At 39.9% G+C, this 1,756-nt stretch overlaps 1 protein-coding gene across 1 annotated transcript; it reads left to right on the top strand.

Annotated features, from left to right (window-relative positions):
• Positions 1 to 6: 6 nt before the first annotated feature.
• Positions 7 to 1,736, top strand: LOC121964689 (gastrula zinc finger protein XlCGF57.1-like; the record flags this gene model as incomplete). Its single annotated transcript, XM_042514887.1, has 1 exon — positions 7 to 1,736. A coding segment is annotated over one exon (1,479 nt), but the record flags the coding sequence as incomplete, so codon positions are not given.
• Between the last annotated feature and the right edge of the window lie 20 nt (positions 1,737 to 1,756).

Genomic DNA, 1,756 nt, shown 5'->3' with positions numbered 1-1,756 from the left:
TTCAGCTGCTCTGTCTGCAAGAAATCTTTTACACAGAATAGAACTTTACAAACACACCTGAAAACTCATACAAGAGAGAAACTTTTCAGCTGCTCCGAGTGTGGGAAAAGATTTGCACAGAAAACACATCTGAAGACCCACATGACTATTCATACAGGAGAGAAACCATTCAGCTGCTCAATTTGTGATCAAAGGTTTGTGCAAAAGACTCATCTGAAGAGACACATGACAGTTCATACAGGAGAGAAACAGTTTAATTGCTCAGTTTGTGACAAATCTTTTAGTGAAAATGGAAACCTGAAGCAACACATGAAAACGCACACGGGAGAAAAACCATTCATTTGCCCAGTGTGCAGTAAAGCCTACCGTAAAAATGGATCACTGAAACAACACATGAAAACTCATACAGGAGAGAAACCATTTAGCTGCTCAGTTTGTGATCAAAGATTTTTGTGCAAGGCATATCTAAAGAGACACATGACAATTCATTCAGGAGAGAAACCCTTTATTTGCTCAGTGTGTGGTAAAGCCTACAGTAAAAACGGAAAACTGACGCAACACATGAAAAATCATACAGGAGAGAAACCTTTCAGCTGCTCGTTCTGTGATAGAACATTTTTGTGCAAGGCTTATCTGATAAGACACACAACAGTTCATACAGGAGAAAAACCATTCAGTTGCACAGTGTGTAGTAAAGCTTTTAATGGACATGCTAATCTGAAGAGTCATATGAGAATTCACACAGGAGAGAAACCATTCAGCTGCTCATTTTGTGATCAAAGATTTTTGCAAAAGTCACATTTGAAGAGACATGTGAGAGTTCATACAGGAGAAAAACAATTTAATTGCTTAGTTTGTAGTAAAGCTTTTAGTGAAAATGGAAAACTTAAGCAACACATGAGAACTCATACAGGAGAAAAGCCGTTCACTTGCTCAGTATGTGGTAAAGGTTTCAGTGAAAGTGGAAAACTGAAGCTACACATGAAAACTCACACTGGAGAGGAACTTTTCAGCTGCTCAGTGTGTGATAAAAGATTTTTATGCAAGGCATATCTGAACAGACACATGACAATTCATTCAGGAGAGAAACCGTTCAGTTGCTCAGTGTGTGGTAAAGCTTTTAATGTACGTGGAAATCTGAAGAGTCACATGAGAATTCATACAGGAGAGAAACCATACAGCTGCTCAGTGTGTAAGAAATCTTTTACACAGAGCGGAAGTTTACAGATGCACAAGATAATCCACACAGAGGATAACCGCTTCAGGTGCAGGATTTGTGACGAAAGATTCACTTTCTATAAACTTTTCAGAGACCATCAGTGTGTCGGTCGTCAGTCTTCACAGCTTCATCAGACTGAGGAGAACAGAGAGGCAGAGCCTCCAGATAGCAGCTCAGCTAAACAGGTGAAAACAGAAGCTGATGAAGAGGACTGTGGAGGACCAGAACCAGCCAGGAACTCACATCCAGATACACATTTACAATAAAGTACTAATAATACTCATGTTCGGAGTGGGATCAACTTTTAAAGAAAGCAACCTTGATAAGAGGTGTGGTCTCGAATAGCTATAACTTAATGTTTATACTTGTCTGTCCAACAGACCCTGGAGCCTGACCGTAGTATGTCCTTGCCTGCTCCTCTGTGGAACATGATTTGGAGGTCTGCTTTGAGTTGTTCTAAATGTATGAGATTTAGACTTACACAGTGTTAGATTTTAGGTGGAGCATATATGACCCCGTCAGATGATTCAAGATGGA

Source organism: Plectropomus leopardus, unplaced genomic scaffold (genome assembly GCF_008729295.1).
Source record: "Plectropomus leopardus isolate mb unplaced genomic scaffold, YSFRI_Pleo_2.0 unplaced_scaffold16722, whole genome shotgun sequence".
Classification (NCBI taxonomy): domain Eukaryota; kingdom Metazoa; phylum Chordata; class Actinopteri; order Perciformes; family Serranidae; genus Plectropomus; species Plectropomus leopardus.
Note: the sequence above shows the minus strand (reverse complement) of the source record. Positions and strands in the feature narration are given on the sequence as shown.